The 27,033-nt window shown below is 37.3% G+C and overlaps 1 protein-coding gene across 6 annotated transcripts in view; it reads right to left on the bottom strand.

Annotated features, from left to right (window-relative positions):
• ANO4 (anoctamin 4) overlaps window positions 1-27,033 on the bottom strand; it is a 394,030-nt gene that overhangs the window by 18,330 nt on the left and 348,667 nt on the right. For all 6 annotated transcript variants that reach the window (XM_055236694.2, XM_055236693.2, XM_055236695.2 and 3 more), the window contains 7 exons: window positions 21,029-21,065; window positions 18,674-18,785; window positions 17,612-17,669; window positions 17,376-17,473; window positions 15,275-15,417; window positions 4,492-4,644; window positions 3,338-3,485 (listed from right to left, as the gene is read on the bottom strand). In XM_055236694.2, coding sequence (XP_055092669.1) covers window positions 3,338-3,485; window positions 4,492-4,644; window positions 15,275-15,417; window positions 17,376-17,473; window positions 17,612-17,669; window positions 18,674-18,785; window positions 21,029-21,065 — 749 coding nt within the window. The remainder of the gene's footprint in view (window positions 1-3,337; window positions 3,486-4,491; window positions 4,645-15,274; window positions 15,418-17,375; window positions 17,474-17,611; window positions 17,670-18,673; window positions 18,786-21,028; window positions 21,066-27,033) is intronic.

Raw genomic sequence — 27,033 nt, 5'->3', positions numbered from 1 at the left:
TGATGACATGAACACAGTTCTGAGAACACATGGGTTCTGTGTGTTATCATGCTCAAGACAAATCACTGGCTTTATCATGGCCTTAAAAAAAAATGAACCAAGCTGAAGGACCCCTTTGTCAAGTCACTCATGGGTGAAAACAAATGGTCAGGCGGTGTGTAACATGCCTTAATCCAACTGGCAGCAGGCCTCTCCTACTGAAAGGGTAATTCGGAATGATGTCTCCCTTACCTAGGAACTGTCTAGACCTGGACATGAAAATAAATTAGTGCCTTGAGGATGATTAGCTGTCACAGAGAGGGAGTAAGTTTTAGCAGAGTCTTTCTAGAGATCTGAGCTTTGGGAAGGGAAAGGTGTTCTGGGAACTGGTGAAAAAAAAAGGCCCAGCACTGAAATGGAATATTCATAACCGCTTCTGCACTCTTATCTCACAGACCAGCCCCGAGGCTTTATGAAGACTAATGCTACTGTCCATTGGTTGTTCTGCTCAAAAACTCCATTAAGAAAATTTGAATTTAAATAAAACACCTGTTTCATGGGCCTATGCATGTAATGACAGTCATAAATCCAAGTTGAAAATGTGTCTTTAGAGGGTGGTTACTCCTGAGTGCAAAGCATTAAATGTGTATCTAGTACAGGAACACACAGTTATCAGCTGTGTACGTCTTCCTTCCATATCATATCCCTAATGGAGGAAAAGATGGATGGATGGCTAGACGTTTCACTAATTCCTTTCACCTTTTGTAGACTGTTAGCTATTGTCAATATCAAATAGTGGAAGTTGTCATCAATTCAGGCAAGTGAGATTTATCACATTTTGCTGTATAAAGTTCAGCTAGTAGCATGCAAGTGTCAACTCACTGACCCATTGTTATAGCAGGAAGGTCACAGGTAGTAGAGAACCCATGTCTATCACTGGGTTTACTGGCAGGAATGCTATATACCCTCACTGTGACCCACCACCAGCTCTCAATGAGACAGAGGGAGATGAGGCTACACTGATGATTAGGGAGAATTGAGAAGTACCAAGAAAAAAGTAACTAACAGACGAAGGGTTTCCTGTGGATATAAAGTCAGTTTTCTTAAATGAATGGTAGATGGCCTCTGTAGGCACTTCCAAGAAAGATCTAGAAAATGTCTTTTACAGGGTAGTGTCATTTGGATTAGGATGCATATCTCTTCCATGTAACTTCTGAGAAGACCACATACTCATTTAAATGTGAGAATTCTACAGTAAAAGCCACTCACCACTTATTATTTTCAATCCTTTAATACATAAGAAAGGGATGAGCCAGCAATCACTGTACTACCCCAAAGGCTTATGACTTTCTATACCTTGACAATTCTGCTACTCTTATGAGTTCAATAATTCCTAAAGCATTTCTAAATTGGAAAAATAAAAAAAATCTGAAAAGTAATAGAGTGGCCAGTGAGGCAGAAAATAAAATTCATGAAGAAACATACATAAATTTAACTATTTGAATAAAATGAAAAATGGCTAGTGGATTAGAAAACAAAAGGCAGATCTATACATTGAAAGTGGCAGAAGGCTCCTAAGTCAAAGAGAAAGGTTAAAAAAGAAAGAAAGAAAAGAAAAGCTCCAAAGAGCCCAGTAAAATTCATATAAGGAGGCTATGGATACACTTTAATCACTGCGGACATTGTCTTAAATCTAATAGGTTGTTAAAATTCTAAAGCTTTGATTCACTATCAATTGTGCATAAAAGTTCCCATTTTGTTTTTGCTTCCCCCTAAAACAAGGTAGATTTCACCGTATTTGAATTTGGGAAAGAAATGAAACACCAATGCGATGGAAACTCCAGGGGGTTTACTGTTAAGGGACAGCCCCAAGGGCTGTGAGGTGCGGGATGTAGAGTGAGTCGAGGCTCTACCTTCATGTGGGCTCCCAGAGTTACTCTGCCTTGTGATTCTGGACTTAACCTCTTTTAATCTCTTCCTGCTCCTCAAAGTGAAGATTATAATGCACATCCCACTCCCGGGGCTGTTTTGAGAATCAACTAAAAACATATGTGAAAGTGGTTTGAGTGAAGGTAAGCTTTTTCAGGCTAAGCCAAGCAGAGAATGTCAACGATAGCTGCAATTAGAAAGAAATGCCTGGACAAAATAACGTGTCTTTACATTTCTCTTAAAATGGGATGGTATGCTCACTAAAAGTTGCTAGAAAATTAGTGTGTCATGGCCACATGCTTATAGTAGTCAAGAACTTTATAGAAGCCTTTTCAAATAACTGGATTGTGAGCTTTATGACATTCCTCAATCATCCATGCCTTGGCCCATTTATGTAGGATTAATAATGAGATTGGACCCAGGCCAGGTTTGCATGAGTTCAGTTGATTTGATTTGGTGGCACTTAACTCCTTGGGGTTGATCAGCTACAATGGCTGTAGAGGACGAATCAATCTGGCTCAGGCTAGTAAACCAGGGCTGCTTGTATAAGTAGACAGCAGCCCAGGTAGGGTGATTTCTGGGTTTATTAAGAAGACCCTGTGATCCCCAAACACACCTCACTCTGACCTATAGACATCAAAATCCCATAATAAGAGTTTAATTATTTTGGCTTTAGCCAAACAGGGATTTTTAAAGCATGTTAAGACTTCTTGCCCTTTTTCCAAGGTACAGGAATGAAAGCTAGGGGATGTGTTATAATTTTGACTCGTCTTTATCTGAGCATATATAGAGTACCCTGGCTTTGCAAACCATTGAGGCAATGCCATAGAATTGATCCTCCCAGGGAGTTTAGTCTACTCAACTTGCTTGGGGTAATATAGGCATTGGTCAGGTCAATACCCAGGAAAAAGTCATCCGCTTACTTATTCCATGAATACTTATTGAGGACCTACCGGGTACTCAGTACCTAGTTCCATATTTCCTATGTAAGTTCTGCAGAGTCTACACATAATGACACAACGTAAATCAGATTGTAACTGTCCTTTTGCAAACTCATGATATAACTATATATACATCATATACTACTTTTTTGGTATACACATTAGCATATCATACATTTCTAAATTCATAGTGGGCAGAGGTCAGGGGTGGGGAAAATGATTAATTGCCACTCTTACATTGGATTCCATCTAAAACCTGTCTGACTTGTATGTCCTCCAACTCTTTGGTAGATGAGGACATGTTTTCTTTGGCTGACAGTGTTATTATTATTATTTATAATAAAGCATAATTCCACCTCCCCTATCACAGACCTCTCCTTCTCAGCATGTACTCCATATTCTCCAGTGCAAAGTCTTCTGTCTGAGTGTCCAACCTCAAAAAATGGCTAGGAAATAGAAATTGTATAATGGTTTTATAGCAAACTTACTTTTGCCCAGCTTCTCCTTGGCCTGCACAAGGTCCATACTTATAAGCATACACCAAGCGAGGAATAAAGTCAGATGTTATCGCTATGACAAATGCATTTGTAATAACAGAGAGAATTCCAATGCCTTCAAGAATTCCATACCAAATTCCTATTCAAATAGAAGTGTTGTATTAGTTCCATACACAAAACAGAGGTAATAATTATGAAAAAATGGGAATTCATTTTTAAAAGTCCTTTTCATGGGTTCTTTCTTCATCTTTCCAAATACTGACAGTTGCAACCAGGAGGATGGATTTGTGCAAACAACTTGGCATTGAGGGAGTTTCTATGGGAGTGTCTATATGCTAATGACTTAATAGTCAGGATCAGACATGAGGCAGAGAATTCTGGTCAATGATAAGGCACCAAAATACCATCTTATAGGATCAACACACATAATATCAAGCCCCACCAGACTGGGAGCTCCTTAAGGGTATGGATAGGGTCCCTTCTGTTCATCTTTGTGGGCCCTGCCAATGACACACTGACCCAGGGTAGGTGCTCACAGAATGTGTGTTTGTTTCATGTGGGGGTTAAAAGACATCATTAGCAATAACATCCACATGCAATTCTCTTCCACACATATTGGCTGGGTGACTGCCTGCTGTGTGCTAAGCACTGAATGCAGAAATGAATAAAAGACAGTCTTTGATCTCAGGCAGCTCTGATGGGAGCTGCATCTGATTCAACTCAGCATCTCTAGTCAAAGACCAAAGTTCATCTCGCCATTAGAAAAACTGGATTACACTTCATGTAAATCAGGCAAACATTTAGGAAAGAACAAATCAAGGTTAAGCAAATGGAAGATCTATTTTAAAAAGGATGTAAGTGATAATAAATCTAAATTTTAGATTCTAGAATCTTAAGATAGAAATAATCAAATTGAGACTCTATTTAAGCACAAATTCTCTAGCACTGGAAATTATAAACTTCCAAATAGGCAGCTTTACTTTTCGTCTAATATTATTTAAAACTAATATAATTATTCTTTGCAAAAATTAGGTGAATTATCTTAAATGGAAAACACAATTAAAAATCTAAAGTTTGTGGCTTTTAAAATTTTATCCACCAGATGTTTAATATGTATTTTAAAAACATACCCAAATCCAACTTACCTATGTCTTTGGCCCTTGAAGCTAAAGGTCTCCTCCACTGTGTGACAAATTTGTAAGCATCAAGTCGAATTTCAATTATGTTATTCAGTAAGGCCAGAAGTGGTGCTAGGGGAAAAGCTGCCACAAAGATAGTTGTGAATCCGAACTGAAGAACTAGAAAATAAAAAAGGAAAAAGAACAGAGAGTATTGGTTTTCCATTTCTGTTTTCAAAGGGATCATAATCTGAATATGTTATTGTCTTAAGTCCCATGTTTCCCAATACAGACGCACAGGGGATATTTCTTCCAGAAAGATGGCCAGGAGACTGGAAAAAGAGGCACTTCCTGGGTCTAGAAGCAACAGAATACTGGGAGCTATGAGCACACCTAGGATCCAGATCTTGTTTCCTAAATATCATTCTCTAACCAAAGGAATCAGTGTTCCTTGGAGGAAAGTTTGATTCCAGAGCTATGGTAGGGACAATACAAGAGAAGCATGGGACATCTTGTGATGGCAGAAAGGAAGGAAATGCTCAAAAAATGATGGGGACATGCCAATAGGACACAGAACAAACTTGGAGGCACCCCTAATGGCCAAATCTGGAACAATTTGTATGAAATAATATTAATAATGAAAGCATGGGATTATAACCCAAAGACTAGGTATCTAAGTCCAGACTGATGTAAATATATACTTACATAAATAAGTGATTAAATAAATAAATGGGAGATAAGGGGTGGCTCTTCATTATGATAGAATTCTAATTAATCAACATAGGAGGAATGATGAAAATTAAAAAATCACCATTAGTCAAGCATCACAGTAATAATTTTTGTAGGCAAGAAATATCAAAGAATGCTAAAATTAGTAGGGGGAAGTATATTGCAGAAACTAGGATATTTGTAGATTCTCAAAGTATCTCCTCACATAATTTTTACTAATTACAAAACAGAAACTTTTTAGCAGAGGAACCTGGAAAACATCTTTTTTGTTTGTTTTGTTTTTTGCTTTTTCTGAGACGGAGTCTAGCTCTGTCCTCCAGGCTGGAGTGTAGCAGCACGATCTCGGCTCAGTGCAAACTCCGCCTCCTGGGTTCAAGTGATTCTCCTGCCTCAGCCTCCTGAGTAGCTGGGATTACAGGCACCCACCATCACGACCAGCTAATTTTTGTATTTTTAGTAGAGACAGGGTTTCACTGTGTTGGCCAGGCTGGTATCAAACTCCTGACCTTGTGATCTGCCCGCCTTGGCCTCCCAATGCTGGGATTACAAGTGTGAGTCACCGTGCCCAGCCGAAAACATCATTTTAACTAAGTGATCAAAGTTAATATCACCGGTAACAAGACATAATGATGTTACACACCCCGATATGATGCACCAAGGAGGGTATAACATCACTTCTGTGGTATTCTTGCCAAAAATGAATAACCCCAACCCAATTATGCAAATGCTTGAAACAAACCTGAATTGAAGGAGCTTCTCCAAAACTACTGACAAATACTCTGCAAATATGTCAAGATCATGAAAAACAAAGACAGACTGAGGAATTGTCATTGATTAAAAGAAACTAAGGAGACAACATATCTAAATGCAATGTTGGATCTTGGAAGTATTGTGAACAAGAAAAAAGTTATTACTGGGAAAATGCAAAATTCAAATAATGTCTATAGATTTGACAATAGCATTGTATTCTTAACTTTTCTTGTTTTAATAAATATGTAAGATGTTAACATTAGCAAAAGTAAGGTATAGAAACTATTCTTTTTGCAACTTTCAAAATAAAAATTTTTTAAAAGGAGGTGGTTTCTGACGCAAAACAACCAGTCATCATAATGGAAAATAAAAAAATAAAATTTACTGGGCATCATGGACAAAAAGCATTTGGCTGTTTGAATGACTATGTATATATACATATATGACTGTAAAAATAGTAAAAAATATATTTACAAACTTTATTTTAGAAAGTAACAACAACAAAGCAATGACTACACATATATAGAATTTTCTATGTAAAAACAGGCATTGTTCTAATTACTTCATATACACTCATTTAATTTTCATGACAACCTTATGTGGTGGGTACTACTATTATCCTCATTTTACAGGTAAGGAAACCGACGCACAAAGAGGTCAGGTAACTTGCCCAAAACAAGTAAGTAAGAAAGGACTCTAATCCCAGCGTTGTGGCTCCAGAGTTCTGCAGAGTCCATCTACCTCATCTTGGTTACACTGCCACCTCCAGGTGTCCCCTGTCTTTGGTCACATTCACACTTAGTGCTTGTGCTAGGTGGCTCTTTATCCACCCATAGATGTGGGCATTCCCTTCTGTTTCAACCTTGGTTTTATTTTTCTCCTGCCTTCTCTCTTTCCTTGGTAAGTCCATCTACTCCCATGACTTCAGTATTATCTCTCTGATAAGGGTTCTCAATTCTCTATCTTTAACCCTGACTCTTTTCAGGGAATTTCCAGTTGTCCGTAATGCTACAGAAACAGCACTCTCCAAACCAGTCTCTGAACCTCATCCTTGAACGTATTTATCCTTTTGTGTCCCTCCTCCTTTCCTCCCTTCAGAATCAACTTGCATAAAAACCAGGTCTAAGCTAGCTTAGCCTTCAGAACCATTAGCCTCCTAGTCCTGACAATTACTCTTCAAAAATGTCTCTCATTTCTCCCTCCTCTCCACTATCACCACTTGAGTTCAGACTCTGATTTTCTAACTGACGTTTTTTGCCTACAAACTTTCAGCTCCCTTCCCTATCATTCTGCTGTCAGTGTGCCTAAAATGTTGGTTCAACCCCATCACTCATCTCCCTCACAAAATGTTTCACTAGGTTCTCACTGGCTGCAGAATAAATCCCAAACTTTTCACCATGCCATTCAAGGATCTCAATAAATTGACTCCAAGCAAACTTCCAAGCCTCATGTCCAAATACACCCCACACAGAAAACAGGTTTCCCAAACAATCCTCTACTCTGGCCACACTAGTCTTCTGATTTTATGGGGATACAGCATATATGCACTTAGTGTTTCTACGGCTACTTTGATGAAGTAGTCATTCTTCCTTCAAGAGTAGTCAATGTACCCTCTTGAGTCTTTTGTAATTGTAATTAACTACTACCTCCTCTGTAGCTGCCACAACTCTGCTCACCACCATAAAACTTACTTTGTCTTGATTTTACGGCGTTTTGCCTTTTTCCCCTTTTGCAGTGAGCTTCATAAAAGTAGAAATAGCAATTTCTTTATGTTTCTTTTTCCTACATACTCATTACAGGGGTTTTGTGTATGGGAAGGACTTGTCAGGTACCAAATAAATGCTGGTTCAATGACTGACATGTAATTACAACGAAGAAAGGCCAGAACACAAAGAAAACTATCAGGTAGAAATAAAACTGACAGAGATAATTCTTACAATCACTAACAGTACTGGATGTTATGGACAGAAAAATGCAACTAGAGTTTAGTTCTTTCAGGTTGTATTTATAATGAAAATAACTGCAAGTTTAAAAGGAAAATATGTTTAATTCATTGGTAGTTTTCGTTTATCTGACACCTAATGAGTTTCATTACCTAGTTAAATATCATGGCCTAAAACCAAACCAACCAATCATTTTTACATAGCACAAAGGTGACCCACATGATACTGGTCTTGAAGTGATTAACTATAATGCCCATTAACTGCTGCTTTTTTTTTTTTCAGGGGAAGAAACTTGTAGCATAGAGGTAGATTAATTTTTAAAAATTCTTTGGAAAAAAAGTTTTAAATATTGGAAAGCATAAAGAATGATGTAACAAAGTTCCATATACCCATGGAAGAGTTAGTATTAACTCTTGGTAACATTTTGTCATACCTGCTTAATATCTTTTTATAAATAAAATAAATACTATATAGATAAAACTGAATTCTCCTCTATTTTTGCTCTTGAGTGGTTTCCTCTCCCCTCACAGAGACAATTGCTGACATGAGTTTTGCATGCATCCTTCCAGTTCATTAATATATATACACACACACACACACACACACACACAAACACACACAAATATCCACATATCAATAAATTATACATAGTGCATATATCATGTAAATAATTTTTTGTGCCTAAACTTTACATAAGGATATCATTATTTACAATTTTTTTGCCCTGTTCATATCACATGATAATTTTGAGATATTATCTTGATCTATATAGATCTAGTTCAACTTTTAACTGTTTTATATTCTAATATATGTTTACCTCCTTTTAATTTACTGCTTCTCACACATTACCTCTTCAAATATCACTTTTCCTCATTCTTTATTCCTTTCTGGGACTTCTATTACAATATTTCAGCCTTTTTGGCTGTTTTGCATGTTTCTTATGCTTTCTGCTCTGTTTTTCTGTTCTTTTCTCTGGGCTTGTTTGGATTTTCTTTTTATTGACTTGTCTTCAAGTTTACTAATTTACTGTCTTACCCTAAGTCAATCTGCTAATTTTTTTTTTTTTTTTTTTTTTTTGAGACGGAGTTTTGCTCTTGTCGCCCAGGCTGGAGTGCAGTGGCGTGATCTCAGCTCACTGCAACCTCTGCTTCCTTGGTTTAAGTGATTCTCTGCCTCAGCCTCCAGAGCAGCTAGGATTACAGGTACGCACCACCACGCTAATTTTTGTATTTTTAGTACAGACCGGATTTCGCCATGTTGGTCTCGAACTCCTGACCTCAGGTGATCCACCAACCTTGGCCTCCCAAAGTGCTGGGATTACAGGCATGGGCCACCATACCCAGCCTCAATCTACTATTAAACATATCAAATGAGTTCTTAATTCCAGATTTATATTTTGCAATTCTAGAATTATTTTATAGATTTTAATTCTCTTTTAAAAGTCTCAATTTTTCAATCATTTTTGTCAATATTTCCTTCTATTTTTATGTATAAATCATAGCTATTTGAAAGTCTCTGTGCACTAAACCCAATTCCTGAATCATCTTTGGGTCTCCTTTTTCCTCTTGAGTATTAGTCACATTTTCTTGCCTTTTTGCATACCTAGTAATCTTTTTATTGTATGCCACACATGTAGAGGCTCTAAATCAAGGGTCAGCAAACTATGGCCGGTGGCCAAATTTGACCAACCATCTGATTTTATTTTTTAACCACCTGTGAGCTAAGAATAGTTTTTACATTTTAAATGGCTATATTTAAATGGCTGTAAAAGTGTCAAAATAGCCTTGATTTTGCCATTGGCTAAAAAAGCCAAAATTATTTACTATCTAGCTCTTTAGGAACAAATTTGTGATACTCCGCTCTCAGTGATGTTGTTTTCTACCATAAAGAATTCCTCCTGGTGATGTTAGGCAGATAAGAGAAATCACTTAAATCTGGTCACAGATCAAGCTGGGCTAGTGCTGGCATAGAGTTTTTGTAAAGCTTACTCCACCTTTGATTTGTTCTTGTTCCTTTGCTGTGATTGAGAAACTGCTGGGTCCCTATCTCCTTAGCTCTGAGAGGCAGTAAGAGGCTCAGTTCTGCCCTTTGAAAGGTTTTAAGGTTAGCTCTCCAGCCTCCTGCCCATCACATCCTCAAAGTGTTGCATTATTAAATAATTACTTTACATAATCATAAAAACATCAATTCAACAGTAAGTCAGAATAATCCAACTTGTATGTACATAATAACCCAGTTTCAAAATACCTAAAGCAAAAGTTCACAGGACTAAAAATAGAATAAGATAAATCCACACTCATACTTGGGGATTTCAAGTATGTAACTAGTAGATAAGAGGCACAATATTTAACAAGGACTTAGAAGATTTGAAAAACACAATTAACCAATCTTGCCTAATTAACATAAAAATGTAGACCATTATACCAAACAACTAACTGCAGAACATACTTGAAACATATATCAACATAGATGGTATAATGGAGCATAAGGTAAATCCATATATATATATATATATATATATATAATCAAAAGCCTGAAATAACATAGAGAATATACTCTGATAACAGTGTAATTAAATTAGAATCAATGACAGAGCAATATATCAAAACTCTAGATGTTTTGATACTAATGAATTCCTTCAAAATGCGTAGTCAAAAATAAATTACAAGGGAAATGGAAAATGTTTTGCTAATAAAATACAACATATAAAAACTTGCAGGATACAGCCAAAGCAGTATTTATAGAGAACATTATAGCTCTGAATGCCTATATTAGAAAAAAAGAAAATCTGAAAATCAGCATCTTGAGATGCTGAGAAAAAAAGTGAAACTAAGCCCAAAGGAAGTAAAGGAAGGAAATAAAGATAAGAGCAGAAATGAATGAACCAAAAGGCAAATGTGTAGTAGAGAAAAATCAACAAAGATCAAAGTTAGTTTTTCTTTTGAAAAGATTAATAAATCTCTAAGGTACTGTTTTAAAAAAGGGAGAAAAGCACAAACTATGAAATTGTAAGTGAAGAAAGGGCATCACTGTACACCCTAGATACATAAAAAGTTAGTAAGGAGATATATAAACAATTTCACGCTAGTAAGTTTGAAAACTTAGATGAAACGAACAAGTTTCTTGAAAAAATACACAGCTAAAACACAGCTTATGAAAACAGATGCTAGAAGAAACAAAAAACTGAAATAGTCCTATATATATTAAGTAAAATAAATCTATAGTTACAGTTCTTCCTGTGAAGAAAATTTCAAGTCCTGCTACTTCATTGTAAATTCTTCCAAGTATGTAAGAAAGAAATAATAGTAATCTTATGTAAACCACTTAAGAGAAAAATAATTACCCAATCATTTTAAAGGGCTATCATAAAAATGATGCCCAAATCTAAATGAAACATTACAAGAAAGAAAAACTACACTATCATATCTTCCATGCATTTATATATAAATATCATAAGCAAAATATCAGCAAATTGAACTTGGTAATTAAAAAAATGCATCATGACCCAAGTGGGCATTTTTTCCAAGTTTCCTAGGTTAGTTTAACAACTTTTTAACAACAAAAAATAATCAATGAAATCCACCACATTAGTAAAATTTTTTAAAAATCACATAATCATTTCAATAGATTCAGAAAAATGACATGATATAATGTAATACTAGTCATGATAATAACTCTCAGCAACCTAGGGATATATGAAAACTTCTTTAAGGAAATAATAAAAAGTATATACAAAGCAATACAGCTAGCACCACACTTAATGGTAACATATTGAACACTTTACCCTCAGGTCAGAAACAAGGTCCAGTATCACCAATTTTAGCCGGCATTATATAGAAGGTCTTAGTGCATTTAGGCAAGAACAAAAAATATATATATAATGACTAAAAAGGAAAATGTAAAGTTATCATTATATGTGGATGATACAATTATGTATATACAAGTAGAAAATCTCAAAAATTATATAAGCAACTCTAATTGATATTAGATGCTAGCAAGTTTGCATAAGCAAACATACAAAACAATATTTCTATATATTAATATTAGTAACAAAACATTAGAAAATAAAATAGCAAAAACATCATTTGCAGTTGCACAAAGATTCCTAAGGTGCCTAGAAACAACTCTAATCTAAATTTTACAAAACCTATATACTAAAATCTACAAAAAGTATTGTTGAGAAAAATGTAAAAAGACATAAATAAATGCAAAGATATACCATTTTCATGGATTGGGGAAACATCAAATATCTTCAAATTGATGTAAGAGTTCAATTTAATCCCAACTAATATTTCAGTAAGATTTTTATAGAAATTAGAAATCTGATTCTAAAACTTATATGGCAACAATTTTGAAGAAGAACTGAAATTTTGAAGAAGAAAGCTGAAATTTCTTTTCATTTAAAGACACCATTAGGAGAATGAGAAGTCAAGCCAACAACTGAGAAATGATATTTAATTTGCAACATATATATCTGACAAATGATTGATATCCAGAATATATAAATAACAAATCACTAAGGAAAAGACAGATACCCACAAAAAAAATGGGCTTGAATATAAATTCACAAGTTTATCCAAATGACTATAAGCATATGAAAAGGTGCTCAGCATTATTAGTTATCATAAAATTTCAAGTTAAAATCATGATGAGATACTGCTGCATACCAACCCAAATGGCTAAAATATGGATGCAAGTTTTAGTAAGTCTGTGGAATAACTGGAACTGTTCTACTATTAGTCAGAGTATAAACTGGCACAGCCCAGTTTTGAAGACTGTTTTCAAGTGTTTATTAAAGACAAACAAATGTATATCTATGGCCTCCTAACTCCACTCTTACGTAAATTCTTAATAAAAACATCTACGTATGTTAATCAAAATACATGTACAAAAATGTTCGTAAAGGTATTATTTATAGGAGCCTAAATTTGGAAACAACACAAGTGTCTATCAGCAGTAGAATGGATGGATAAATAATAGTACATTCTTTTTTTTTTTTGAGATGGAGTTTTGCTCTGTTTCCCAGGCTGGAGTGCAATGGTGCAATCTCAGGCTGGAGTGCAATGGTGCAATCTTGGCTCACTGCAACCTCTGCCTCCCAGGTTCAGGCAATTCTCCTGCCTCAGCTTCCCAAGTAGCTGGTATTACACACACCTGCCACTGCACCCAGCTAATTTTTGTATTTTTCAGTACAGACAGGGTTTCACCACATTGGCCAGGCTGGTCTTGAACTCGTGACCTCAGGTGATCCACCTGCCTTGGCCTTCGAAAGTGCTAGGATTACAGGCGTGAGCCACCACGCCTGGCCAATAATAGTACATTATTATTCAGGAGCCTAGAAGATCTGCAAACTCACAAAATAGCTCATCTTTTGGCACACTGATGTCCTCACTTCTACAAGTAAATTTGCCTTTTTTTTTTCCCAACTCAAGCTTGGCAGAGGCTTTGCTTTTGTTAAAATGCAGTTACCTAGCATATTATTTTTTAGAGTGCTCAGGAGTACATTTCATGATATGTGGAGGGTTGAGGAATTGATGGTGGTATGGGGGTCTGTGTGCTGTGTCAGGGCAGCAGGGGACAAAGTTGGGGCTCATCTTGGAGTGGAAATGCAAACAAAACAAAACAAACACACAAAAAACCCCACATGACTAAGGAAAGATGAGGGTGGGTGTCAAAGACAAACTCCCGTTTCATAATTTGGCTCCTGGCCTACATTCTAGGAATACTATACAGCAATAAAATGAAGTTCTACTACCTGTAGCAACATGGGAGAATGTTAGAAAGATGATATTGAATGCAACCAGTCAACTACAAAGAGTATGTACTCTACAATTTCATTTAAATGGAGAATAACAAAGGTAAAGTTAATCTATGGTGTTAGAAGTCAGGAAAGTGGTTAGAGAGGGTGTTATAAATCGAAGAGGGGACAAAGAAGTCTTCTTTGATATTGATAATATTCTATTTCTTGATCTAGCTCACTGGATAGCAACATTTTCTAGAAATAAAGAAGGCTTTGCAGACCAACCACTTTCTGACACAACTACCCAACTCTACTGTTGCCATGCCAAAGCAGCCACAAATAATATGTAAATAAATGGGAGTTGCTGTGTTCCAATAAAACTTTATTTACAAAAACAGGCAGTGGGCTGAATCTCACCTGCAGGCAATAGTTTGCCAACCTCTCACCTACATATATTTGGTTACATTTGTGTGTAAATCTGCAAAAACTCATTGGTCTCTACACTTATATACACTTTTTCACTATTATACTTCAGTGAATACATTTTAAAGTATATAACAAAGTGGGGAAGTCATTAAGAAAATAGCAAAAACAAAAGAACAGAAGTGAGCAGTTAGACCTCATCAGTCTGCTTGTGATACTTCTGAGATTTGTTTTGTGTTGCAAAGATACTTCAGGATTTGGAGCACTACCAAATTCTAGCCACATAAAAGGTTCTTTGTAAGCACTCAATATACCAACATTATTGTTCATTGTCTTCTTTATGGGAGAAGAATCCATTAAGGGATCTCAAAGTGGTTAGTTCTCTTAATGAATTATCTTTATTAAGTTTTATTTTTAATGTCCAAATTGATTTCTTCCCTAGGTTATATCATTCTACCATTCTATAACTGAAACTCTAAAGACATAAGTAGATACTTAGAACATAAGCAATTTAAGAAACATTAAGCATCGATTCTATCATTGCTTTAAATTTCTAATTTGACCAGAAAGAACTGCTTCCTTTAGAAGAAATGGATCTTGCCCAGCCCTTCCCTCATTTCCACTCCTATGTTAGAGCTTAAAATGAAAGGAAATATATACATATTCAATTTAATAATGAAAGAAAATATATTCATACTTAATTTATCTAAGATATTTTATTTGCCTTTCCCTCCAGAAGACAAAAAGAATAAGAGAATAATAATGATATAAGTAACATGTACCAAGTACATACTGAGATAGGCATTGCTCTAAGTTATGTTCATGCATTAACTCACTTAATCCACACAAAGACTTTATGAAATGGTTCCTCTTATTATTATTCCCACTTCAGAGATGAAGAAACTGAGACAAAGAGAGATTAAGTAATTGCCCAAAGTTTCACAGTTAATAAATGATAGGGCTGGGATTTGAACCCAGAAAATTTACTTCCAAAGCCTATGGTCTTAGATACGTGCTAAGAGAAACAGCTTTGGTTTGATTCTATGGAAATCTGATTCCTTAAATGTAAGTGTAGCATAGTTTAAGCAGGACATGCCTTCCTCTCTGTTTGGCTTAGGAATCCCTACACACTGAGGACCTTGATGACAATGGGTATATGTTTAGTTGAATATACCTGGAGATCTAAAATTTATAATTAATAAGATAAAGTAGAATATTTCCATACTCATTTCTAAGTATTCATCGAAGAGTCCATAGGCATTCATCGGCTGAAGGTTATAGTCCTTTTCCCATTGTGGGAAACTTATTTTCCTTTCAGGTCCATGTTCTTGTCGTACTTTTCTTCTAGTCCACCAATTCTGAATTAACCTGGGCAAAAAGATCAATTTCTTACAAAAAATGTAACTGATCATGCGACTTAGGTAATGAGAAAGAGGAGAGTTTGAATATAGAAACAATAGTTTGAAAAAATTAGGCCGGGCGCTGTGGCTCACGCCTGTAATCCCAGCACTTTGGGAGGCCGAGGCGGGCGGATCACGAGGTCAGGAGATCGAGACCATCCTGGCTAACATGGTGAAACCCCGTCTCTACTAAAAATACAAAAAATTAGCCGGGCGAGGTGGCGGGCGCCTGTAGTCCCAGCTACTCGGGAGTCTGAGGCAGGAGAATGGCGTGAATCCGGGAGGTGGAGCTTGCAGTGAGCCGAGATCGTGCCACTGCACTCCAGCCTGGGCGACAGAGCCAGACTCCGTCTCAAAAAAAAAAAAAAAAAAAAAAAAAAAAAAAAAAAGAAAAAATTCAGGACAGGCTATCAAAGAAATAAAGCTTCAGGTTAGGAAGAAAATAACAATGGAGTCTATATTTCAAGTATTTATATTTGCAAACAAACAGAATGTTTGATGAACTTATTTTAATCATTCATGAAACTGTCTCATGTTGGGCATTGCCTATGAGGGCTGAATAGAGGACTGAGAATATCTATAAATGGATACCCCAGTGCAAAGCCAACACCAAGATATCTTGAGGAATATCTGGCTTAAGTGGCTTGATTTAGGACCCTTGAGCAGTCTTGCCACATGGGTGCAGAGCTGCATACTCTGACATCAGGGGCCTTAAGATCTGCAAACCCACAAAATGCTTCCTCTCTTGGCACAAAAACACCTGCAGTTCTACAACTGGACTTGTTTGCTTTTGGCTTGAGCTCTCCACAGGGGCTCTGACTCCCAGTAAAATGCACCTGGCAATGGTAAGGTTAGCACAGGAACCCTTAGCAGTGTTCAGGAGCGCATTTTGTAATATGAGAAAGCACTGAGGAAATGAGAGAGTGGAGGCAGGTCTGTGTTCTGTACAGGACAAGGAAAAAGTTGAAGGATATCCAGGAGTAGAAGGGCCAAAAAACAAAACACATGGGAAATGAAGCAAATAAAGGGACGAATATCAAAGACAAACTGCCTACTTTACAATTTTGCTGTATGTCCTTATTACCAGAAGATAAAATATAATTCTCTTGATGTCTATGACATTTTAATTGTGGTTATATCTTAAAGTAGAATATAATGCTGATAATTTTTGTTTAATGTTTTATTTTTAAAAAGTTTTATAGAAAACATCAAATACTTGGAACAAGATTTCTAAAAATAAATCTAAGAACAGAAAATTACTGGCTTTGGTTCTGACAGAGAGCTAAGAAAAGACTTTCTGAAGTGAACCAAGTTCCCACTAATTGTTCTGGCTGAGTGGTCCTCCCTGAAACCTTGAGTTTTCTTGTCTCTACAGAGACATTGAGCTGACATGGAAACCAATAGGTGTGGAATTAAAGCAGAATAGAAGCATTGTTGATTTATGTCCCCATTAAAACTTAACTGACCATAACTGAGCAAACACAGCAGAATTCAAGGTCATCCTTACCAAGTTGATGCAAGGTTTTGCTCATTGTTATCAACATTTTATCACCAGCCTTACCATGAGGATGGGAGAGTGGAGATGTAGTTAATGTGTCATACATAGCTAAGGACTTGCAATGCTGGAGCCCAAAAGGTCAGAGGTATCATTTAAAGTGGCTCACAAGCAAGTATCCAATATTTAGGGGCCTAAAGAGTCTCCTTAAAGAATATTCACGTTGTTCATGTGAATTGTGCTAAATCTCCCAGAAAAGCCAATGTTTATGATTTTCATGGCTGCCTTTGGATGTCTAAATGTGAGCACTTAGTTCCAGGTGCACGCACTGGCTTAACTGCTGAGTCTGCATTGCTTATCTTACTTGCCACACCTAGAAAAGCCAATAATGAGCAATGCTGCCTCTCAATTATTGATACTAAGGTACTTACGGGTAGCCAAGTTCCATGAAATTATTCCAGGTCTGCTTTAGCACCATTATAATACCCATTTGCATACACAGATCAATAAGGCATCCACTAGGGTGGCACTGCAAGGTAAGCAAACACAGAAATTCCAGAATCAATGGAGAGGAAGAAAGGGCGTCTGGTTTCTAATCTACACAAAGTTGCCCTAACGCTGTTTAATGCAGTCTGTTGGAAACAAGAAACGATGGGAGAATACAGACCTCTTCTAGTCTCCACCTGTTTATCAGCCTCAAGTAGGCACCTGGGTGTCCTGTAAATCTTCAACACACAGAGAAAAACAAGCCATTAGTGCTCTAGGTCCAAGCTTTCAGTGAATATTACATTTAGTTTAGCACATTCTCCAATGTGAGTGACTGCTTCAATAAGTAGTAGGTCTGGGGGAATTAGAAAACCCTCCAGATCTGTCATAACCATAGCTTCTGGAATTCTCGAAGGGACATGTCTCTTCTGGCCTTTCTGTCAGGCTGCCTAACGCAGAAGCCAGTTCTTACTGCTTGCTGTGGACTTTTAACATTTTCTGCTGCATATCAATTGCTCTGGCCTGTGTAAGCAGAAGTTTTACTCCTGGATTTAAACACATTTGATCTTTCTGAATAATAGTCATGCTGTTAAAAAAATTATTGAACTATTTGCCTAGAGTTTTGTGCTGCTGGAATAGCTAGAAATGAAGGAGAGACTGCTGTGTTGATCTCACCAAAACCCTATACCTGGTCCTTCCCGGGTTCCCATCTCCTCTGAAATGCCTCCAGATGTAAAGGAATTCATGCGACATTGCCACTACCCAGGGAATCTTTCCCAAATCCTCATAACTGCTGGATTTAAAAGTTACCCAGCATCCTCTGGTATCCCGTCTCTGCCCCCTTTCCTGTCAGGATGTCCTTCCCTTTTAAGTGAAGTCAGGAATCCAGGACATGCTACAGCCCCCTCCCCGTTGTACCACCTGCCGTCATAGGTGTGAAAGCCAGGGGCCTGATTCAGGTGCAGACAGAGGCCAGAAGTTTTCAATGCATCATTCACATGCACAAACTATTTTCCTCTGCTTATCTTAGCAACAAAAGGTGCACAGGCAGTTTTGAGTGGAGATGATTTCCCTGGGATGCCAGGTGGTTTTGAGATTTGGAAAGGGAAGGGAGGAGGATGCTCTTCCCTTTTTACACTTTGTATAAATCACCCTAAGGGAGGGCTTCTCTGTCCCCACAAGTCAGTGACCTCTAAGTGTTCTGTCCTCAGCTTGGGGAGGTGTGCAGGGGTCAGGTTCTTACCTTCCGAGGAAGAATGCGATGTAAAATGTGGAGCTGTTCAGATTGACAAACTGAAAAAGAAACATTTTCAGGGTGAAGCTGTTCTCCCACTCAGACTCTGTGCGAGGCTGTTCTGTGGACAAAAGGTGAACAGAGTTTGAGAGGCTGAATCTCATCCCCTCTCAACTCCCTCTCTTTCCCTCCCCCCACACACAGGGTGGGGACACAGGAGTCCTGAGGAGGCTGCAGGAGACTCCAGTTTACCCACGGATGGCGTGTGATGGAACAGACCACTCATAGGATCCTCAAGCTCACAGACCAGACCCAACAAGGGTCTCATGAGAAGTGGCTATGGAAGAATCTGAGAGAATTGAATACCTAGACTGTTCCACTCTTACAGGATACCCGGAGAGCCAGAAGCATAGACAGCCAGGCTGTCGAGGCCTCATTCCCAGTCATGGCTCTCTGCAGTAGCCTTTTCTTTTCCTCTTAATCTATGCAGGCTTAGTTCCTCCCAGCTCCAAAGAGTTCCTCGGTCTCAGCTTCTAGTTCTCATATTATACCAACCTACTGCTTAAGAGGGAGTCAAATGCCTATCATAGAATGCTAAGAGCATTTGACTCATTTGCTTTTACCCTTATCCCCCATTTTCCATTCTCATGGACAAATATCAAGCAGGTGGCATCATCTTTAGAGCTTTTAATTCATATCACCATCTGTGTCTTATAATTTCCTGACCTCAGTCAGGGGCCAATCTCATCTCCATATATTTCAACCTCCATAAAGCAAATGCTCTCTGGACATAATGGTGTGAACCAAAACATGGATCCATTTGCCCTCAAGACCAAACCTCCAGCTAGAAATCTCATGTCAAATGAACTTATCCTTTCACAGGAGCTACATTCTACGAGCAAGCAATGTCTAAGGAAATGTATTTAATACAATAGCATTTTGTCAGCTTCCACATTCCCTGAGCTTCTAATTTCTCATTTAATACTTCACTTAATCAATTCATTTCCACAAATTATAACTCAAAGTGCTTTCTGGGAGCATGTCTGAGAAGGGAAGGGAGAATGAAAGTGAATCGGATTTTAAATGGTTTAAAATGTCAGTTTTAGGACAAGGCCATACTGTTGTTGAGGGCCAAAAAGACACAGGATTCTTAAAGGGTTTTCTTAAAGGGTTTCACTTCTGCTACTGAACTCCTGGTTACATGGAAAGGTGTCCTGGTCACCAGCTAGGTTCCCAGGTGTCCCCACCATGGATGGACCAGGACTGTACCTCCAATGGCATTTTTGTTGCCTGGATCAAGCTACCACAGGGTACATTGTCTACCAATGGGCAGTTATCTCTTCCATGGACCTAAACCTCTTTCTATCTTTTTGGGCAAGAACTGGTGGTGATGGAAGATTTCAATGACATTAAAAGAGGTAAGTGTAAAGTGCCTAGCTCTGTATCCAGCACATAGAAAGTTTCAATAAATGCTATCTACTATCATAATGATGATTAAAAATAGGAACACTTTTGTGAGTTTTTTCTCCTCTGGACAAGCTTCTTATGGAATGCATTAAAGCAAGTTATGGATTGGAGCATGTAATTTTTTCAAACTGCATAGAGCACAATGACCAATACCTTGTTAATAAAATTAAAACAATTTCTTTATTTTGAAAATGTGATAAATGTACAAGTTATTACTGGTTACCAGATTGTTCTGGAGTGCAGTGGCATGATCATGACTCACTGCAGCCTCGACCTCCTGGGCTCAGGCAATCCTCCTGCCTTAGCCTCTGGAGTAGCTGGGACCACAGGTACGTGCCACCGTGCCTGGCTAATTTTTTCATTTTTTTGTAGAGACAGGGTCTTGTTATTTTATCCAGGCTGGTCTTGAACTTCTGGACTCAGGGAATCCTCCTGCTAAAGCTTCCCAAAGTGCTGGGATTACAGATGTGAGCCACCATGCCTGGCCTTCCAGTCTTCAAAGAAACTAACTTTGCTGTGAGTTTATATACCATAAAAACTTGATACATTTTTAATTAAACAAAAATTATAGGCAATAGCAAATGAACACTTTCCTAAATTATACTGTATACTTTATACAAATGTACTTTTGTAATGCTATTTTTTGTGCATGAAGAGAAAATCTACCTAAAATTACATTAGCTCATGACAGATAATGTTTGTGACAGATTTTAAAGCTTTATATAGAAAAATTACTAGACATATTTAAATTATTCTCTTGAAGGCAAAGAAAAAACTTGTTTATGAATTTTAAAATAAAGGGAATATTTCTTTCCAGCAATATTAGAGAAAGGAATCTTTGAAACATACTCTCTAGACCACAGTACAGTTCTGTGAAATAAAAAGGATTCCACTCACCTAAATTCGTCAGAAGCAAGGCAACTTTTTCATAGAGCTGTAAAATAAATTTCATGCATTTAATAAATGAACTACATGTGTTATAAAATCTATAATCACAAAGGAAATAGGTAGTCAAATCATGAGTCAAAATAATTTCATTAAGCATCCATTGCTCAACCAATGAAAACATTGTGTATAGAAATCTCAGACTCTTGGAGTCCATTGGTAATGGAGATTGGTGTAATTTTCAGGGCAAGAAAGAAATGTACAAGGTCCTATCTAACTATTTATAAAATCTCACTTCTTATTTTGGGGCACATAATTTTATGGCAACAAGGCTAGCTGCTATTCATTACCAGCTTTCTAGGCAGTACTGGACAGTCATAATATTGCTGAGCCTCTGCATCTTGAACGTAAAATCTCTAAGCCCGCTTCTGATGGTAAGATCCTGCAATCCTGTTCTTTATGGACTGCTGTAAACTCCTGATTATAGCATTCAAAAGCACTGAAGTGATTAAACATTACTGGAAATTCCCAGAGCTTATGGTACTCCACTTTTCCATTGGTGGACCAGATGCCTCCTTAACTCACGCATCCTTAACTCACCCAGCCATTTGGTCAATAGATGGTTCTGAGGGTGGGGTATGTGTATACATGTGTGTATGTGTGTTTGTGTGTGCGTGTGTGTACCAAGGAGCAGAGAGTATAGTCTAGGGTAAATCCAGCTCTAGGAGATTCCCCAGAGTCGGTATAATTGAAAGATCAAGTGCTGTTTCTAAAACAAAAGACGATAAGTGAAAATGAAAAGGAAAAGTAGTTTAATAGACTGGAACAATATGAAGATTAAGAACACATTTAGATTAAAGTAGTGAAAACACACTGGTTAAAATTGCCCAGGCTGGAACTACAGCTTGACCATCCAGCAAGCTACAGGACTTGGGCAAGTTCCTTATCTCTTCTTCAGACCATCCTTTTCTTTATATGTGGGCAGGATGGGTAATGAACTAACTGACCTTCCTGTCATGCTTAATTTTTGAATTCTCTTATCTGAGATTTCTGCTAATTACAGAAATAAACAACATAATCTGTATGTATGACTCCAAACTTTCAGCAAGAACTATGGTTTGCTATATTAGGAAAAATTAATATGGCATAAGACCAAATCTTGTGTCTAGAAATCTCAGACTCTTGGAGTCCAGTGGTAATGGAGATCAGTGTCATTTTCCATAAGAAACCTTGTGGCATAGGTTAGTAATACCCATTTGATCATAAAAACAAAATCCTAGTAAGATAAGAACAGATGTTCTAATCAAATATATTTTAATATTACAATGTATTATGAAGGCACTGTAACATTACAATTATTTAATTATGTAATTATCAGGGAAAATTAATTTGACTGATGAGACCACCTTTCTCAAAAATACAATTCTTGATTAACTGGCTTATCTTTTATGTCTTTCACAATGATGTATACTTGTCACAGTACCTCACTTTGCACACTTGTATAAAAGGCCCTCGGAGCTGAGGATATGCCTTTGTTACATGGGTGTGGACACTGAAAACACTGTAATTTTTAAAAAAGGAACAACATGAGTCAACATATGAGTAATATTAACCTTGTGAAAAATAAGGTAAAGCATACGGGGACACAGTGGAGAGCCATGGCATCTGTGACTACTTCATATATATGTTAAAGGATATATATATATGGATATGGACTGTGAGATGTTGGACAGGATGCAGGAGGGAAGGGCACACACACAGAGGGACTCACAGCCGCTCAGAGATCTCCACATTAGTGGTTTCTGGAAAAATGTCTGATTTCTCATTAGATGGTTGAGAGATAAACCACAGGAAGTTTGTTCTGCTAAGAGCAGCGGAAAATCTAAGTTTCCAAACTAGATGCGGCAAATTCTCATTGTGAATATCTGTAACCGGCAGAAAGCTCTCTGATCTTACAGATATGTCCAAAAGGAAGCTATGTGCACTTCTACTTTTATCTTGCCAGTCTGATCAATAAATGTGGGCTTGCTCTGATGCAAGCTATATTTTCTGGTTTACTTTTTTTTTTAGAAGTGAGATGTGTTTATAGTATAATTAAATATCTGATTCAGATTGGCATGGCTGGATAAAAAGGATGATAATAACTTTTTAGTCTATTCCTGGGATATAGCCTTTGTTGGCCTATTTGGCTTGCAACCACCATATTGGGATGTTTTTTGGTCACTAGTGAAGCAGAACAGAATTGAGACAATATGATCAGGAACAAGAAATTCCATCCTATTCACTTCTATTCACTCTATCTTTGAAATATTTATTTTTCAAGACATGGGATAAAATGTAAACAACTAAGTGCCCCTTAACCAGCCATTAAGAGGCATAATGTTTCATTAGGACCTAGAGGGCTTTTGTAAAATAATACAAATTTTAAAGTAAATACTATATAAAAGTAAACACATATCATCAAATCTATCAGAAATTGGCATCTGATAAAGATCTGTTATTTTAGTTAGCACTGGACAAATCTAGCAAAAAGTCAGAAATGGGATATGTGATTTATAATAATTATATTATTTAAAAATCAGAGTCTTTAACATAATCTAGCTCTCAAGGTTTTTATATTTAGTTGATAAAATTATTAATTAATGTCTAAATAATGATTACCTTTGGAAGAAAAGTATGGTCAATATTTTAAGTAGTTGAAAACAACAGACAGCTGTAAAAAATGTATATTGAGTCACGATAATATCTCGCATTGAGTAATTTCAGAAGCCACTGGAGAGTTTACTTCTGAACTGGTCAAAGCTATATTACAACCATTAGTCTGTCATCCCTTATGCTGATAGAAAGGACTTAAAATTTTTTTTAAGATATTCTGATGAAACCATTCCAACTGTATTACACATTTGGTTGCCCTCATAATAGTACCCGCAAAACCTCAGGGGACGGGAGTGTAAATGTGTGTGTGGGGATGAGATGTCATCAGATAGCTGAGGAGGGTAAGGTAACTGGCCCCTGCACAAGGAGGTTCTGGCTGATGCTGCCTTTAGAGTTCTTATGTACATTTTTTCTTTTCTTTCCTTCTCTTTGCTATGGCTTGTCATTCCCTGTTCTCATCAGTATTCTTGCGTTAGCAACCTTATGTTATTCTAGTTTGATGTTGGCTGAAAATCAGAGTACCAAAGATGTTGATGTTATATCTAAAATAAATGAAAAACCACAAGGGCATCCCTAAGAATAATATGTGTTAGCTTTAGAGTGTGAACTCTACCTCATCCATGTTGGCTAGTCTGAAACACTCTGGGAGACAAAAGATGTAAAATGCCTAGCAGCCTAGCTCCCAGCATATAGCAGGTGCTTTGTAACATCAGCAACTACGTACTTTTGCCATTCCCTATGCTCCCGTCTTCATTTTGAATGTTTACTTCCTCTTATCTAGGCTGTGTCTTGAAGTAGATATTGCTGGATCGATGATTTCCAGTTAAATGAAGTGTTTTACTCTGACAACACTGGCACCTGCTCGAAACATATGGGCAAGTGTGTATTTACAGATTCACTTCCTGTACATAGGCATTTCTTTTTTTTTTTATTTTAAGTTCTAGGGTACATGTGCACAACGTGCAGGTTTGTTACATATATATACATGTGCCATGTTGGTGTGCTGCACCTGTTAACTCGTCATTTACATTAGGTATATCTGCTAATGCTATCCCTTCTCCCTCACCCCCACCCCTGTTAGGCCCTGGTGTGTGATGTTCCCCACCCTGTGTCCATGTGTTCTTATTGTTCAATTCCCACCTATGAGTGAGAATATGCGGTGTTTGGTTTTCTGTCCTTGTGACAGTTTGCTCAGAATGATGGTTTCCAGCTTCATCCATGTCCCTATAAAGGACATGAACTCATCCTTTTTTATGGCTGCATAGTATTCCTTGGTGTATATGTGCCACATTTTCTTAACGCAGTCTATCATTGATGGACATTTGGGTTGGTTCCAAGTCTTTGCTATTGTGAACAGTGCCACAATATACATATGTGTGCATGTGTCTCTACAGCAGCATGATTTATAATCCTTTGGGTATATGCCCAGTAATGGGATGGCTGGGTCAAATGGTATTTCTAGTTCTAGATCCTTGAGGAATCACCACACTGTCTTCCACAATGGTTGAACCAGTTTACAGTCCCACCAACAGAGTAGAAGCATTCCTATTTCTCCACATCCTCTCCAGCACCTGTTGTTTCCTGACTTTTTAATGATCACCATTCTAACTGGTGTGAGATAGTATCTCATTGTGGTTTTGATTTGCATTTCTCTGATGGCCAGTGATGATGAGCATTTTTTCATGTGTCTGTTGGCTGCATAAATGTCTTCTTTTGAGAAGTGACTGTTCATATCCTTTGCTCACTTTTTGATGGGGTTGTTTGATTTTTTTCTTGTAAATTTGTTTAAGTTCTTTGTAGATTCCGGATATTAGCCATTTGTCAGATGGGTAGATTGTAAAAATTTTCTCCCATTCTGTAGGTTGCCTGTTCACCCTGACGGTAGTTTCTTTTGCTGTGCAGAAGCTCCTCAGTTTAATTAGACACCATTTGTCAATTTTGGTTTTTGTTGCCATTGCTTTTGGTGTTTTAGTCATGAAGACTTTGCCCATGCCAAATAGGCATTTATTTGTTAAGAAAATGTATAAATTAAATTTTAAGACATTGGAGGAAATGGATGATAATGATATAGTAGGCATTAATTCATTGCATCCTAACGGGATGCAAAACATTTCACCTACGGCTGTTTGGTTAATTTCACTAGGAATCACTCTCCACCTACAATGTGTATTCCACAATTAACACTGAGACCGAGTCCTGGTGGGGGGTCAAAAGGGGGAGGTACAGGGAGTGCTAACCATCTACTTTCAATCTCCACTTGCTAAGCTGTCACACAAACATCACGTCAAAATGATCAGCAACTGCCCTTTTTTTTATTACTTCTGAGTCTTGAAACTTTTTTCCTAAAATAATAAAGATGTTTTATGTATTTTAATACTAATAATGAGCTACCTGCATTTAATTAGCTCATTGATTACTAGTTAACCTAGGGATCATAAATTAAGTTCTTTGTTATTGGGTAGGTTGAATTCTCTTAGGAATCACTCAAGTTTTATTGGTTAAGGGACTCAGGATTGTTTAAAGAACTAGAAATGACAAGCTAAATAGATAAACCTGTATGGATAATAGTATTAAATTAGTTGGCCTTTGGAAAATCTTTTTTCAAAGATGTAAGCATTTCAGCATTATGGCCCAGATTTAAGATGCAGTATAAATAAGGATAGGGGAACTATAATTAATTGAACATCCACTCCATGCCTAACAACTGTCCTTGGCACTCTATGTACATTGTTTGACTTATTTACAGTACAAACCTTTAAGGTCAGCTTTTAAAATTTTTTTAATTTTTTACAGGTCCTTGCTCTGTTACCCAGGCTAGGGTTCAGTGGTGCAATCATGACTCACTGCAGTCGTGAACTCCTAGGCTCAAGTGATCCTCCCATCTCAGCCTCCCAAGTATCTGAGACTACAGGTGTGCCACCTGGCTAATTAAAAAAATTGTTTTTTGTAGAGATGGGGTGCTGGGATTACAGGCATGAGCCACAGTACCTGGCCATATTTTTATGTATAGGTTGACCTCAGCAGCCGACCACGTCAGGCACTACTTTTGTTCTACAAAAAATAGCAACAACAATTTACAGAGCATCTACTATGTGCCAGGCCCTGTTCCAGACACTAGGGAATAACAACAGTGAAAAACAAATAAACTAACAAACAAACAAACAAAATAAAGAAAAAGTTCTGCCCTTATGGGCCTACATTCCAAAAGAAATGGCAGATAAACAAAATAAATAAGTAAAATATATAGCATATTAGATGGTGATAAATGCTATAGAAAAAACACAGGCAAGCAGATGGGAAATTGTCAGATAGCAGGAGTGGGCTGCAATTTAAAACAGAGTGACCAGGGAAGCATTTACTAG

This window comes from Symphalangus syndactylus, chromosome 13, assembly GCF_028878055.3.
Source record: "Symphalangus syndactylus isolate Jambi chromosome 13, NHGRI_mSymSyn1-v2.1_pri, whole genome shotgun sequence".
In the NCBI taxonomy this organism is placed as follows: domain Eukaryota; kingdom Metazoa; phylum Chordata; class Mammalia; order Primates; family Hylobatidae; genus Symphalangus; species Symphalangus syndactylus.
The sequence above is the reverse complement of the archived record's forward strand: the minus strand, read 5'-3'. Positions and strand labels throughout refer to the sequence as shown.